This window comes from Buceros rhinoceros, unplaced genomic scaffold, assembly GCF_000710305.1.
Source record: "Buceros rhinoceros silvestris isolate BGI_N320 unplaced genomic scaffold, ASM71030v1 scaffold23166, whole genome shotgun sequence".
NCBI lineage: Eukaryota > Metazoa > Chordata > Aves > Bucerotiformes > Bucerotidae > Buceros > Buceros rhinoceros.
The window spans coordinates 1-409 of NW_010418411.1; the positions used below are offsets into that span (position 1 = coordinate 1).

At 64.1% G+C, this 409-nt stretch overlaps 1 protein-coding gene across 1 annotated transcript in view; it reads left to right on the forward strand.

Annotated features, from left to right (window-relative positions):
• Window positions 1-82: 82 nt before the first annotated feature.
• The window catches only part of LOC104495569 (sodium-dependent proline transporter-like), a gene marked incomplete at its 3' end in the record, with an annotated part of 9,737 nt that continues 9,410 nt past the window's right edge, over window positions 83-409 (forward strand). Inside the window, exon 1 of the mRNA XM_010138550.1 lies at window positions 83-124. Coding sequence (XP_010136852.1) covers window positions 83-124 — 42 coding nt within the window. The remainder of the gene's footprint in view (window positions 125-409) is intronic.

A 409-nucleotide genomic window follows, 5' to 3' on the forward strand; every position in this document is an offset into this window, starting at 1 on the left:
TGCTTCTGGCACAGGTGAAGGATTGTGGCTGTCCCTCCCTCCTGCCGCTGAGGAGGAAATGCTGTGCACCGGGCACCTCGACATGCCGGGACCACCAGCCCTCTCCACACCACCGGAGCCCACGGTAGGACCCGAGGGGACATGTCTGCCCTCCCCTGAGCTCCCCAGGGGCTGCAGGATCTCCCACTCCTAGTGCTGGGGAGCCGTGGTGTGCAGGTCACCTTCCACAGCCCCACTGCAGCTGGCCCAGCTGGGAACCCCCCCAGTGAGCCACAGCTCACTGGTGAGAGCAGGATGGGGGATGTCTGCGTCTTACAGGGGTTTCCAGAGATGGTTGTCCCTCAGCCAATCACATGCCAAGGCGATGGCCAGCGTGTGGGTCTCAGCCCAGCTCGATTCCTCTCGCAGT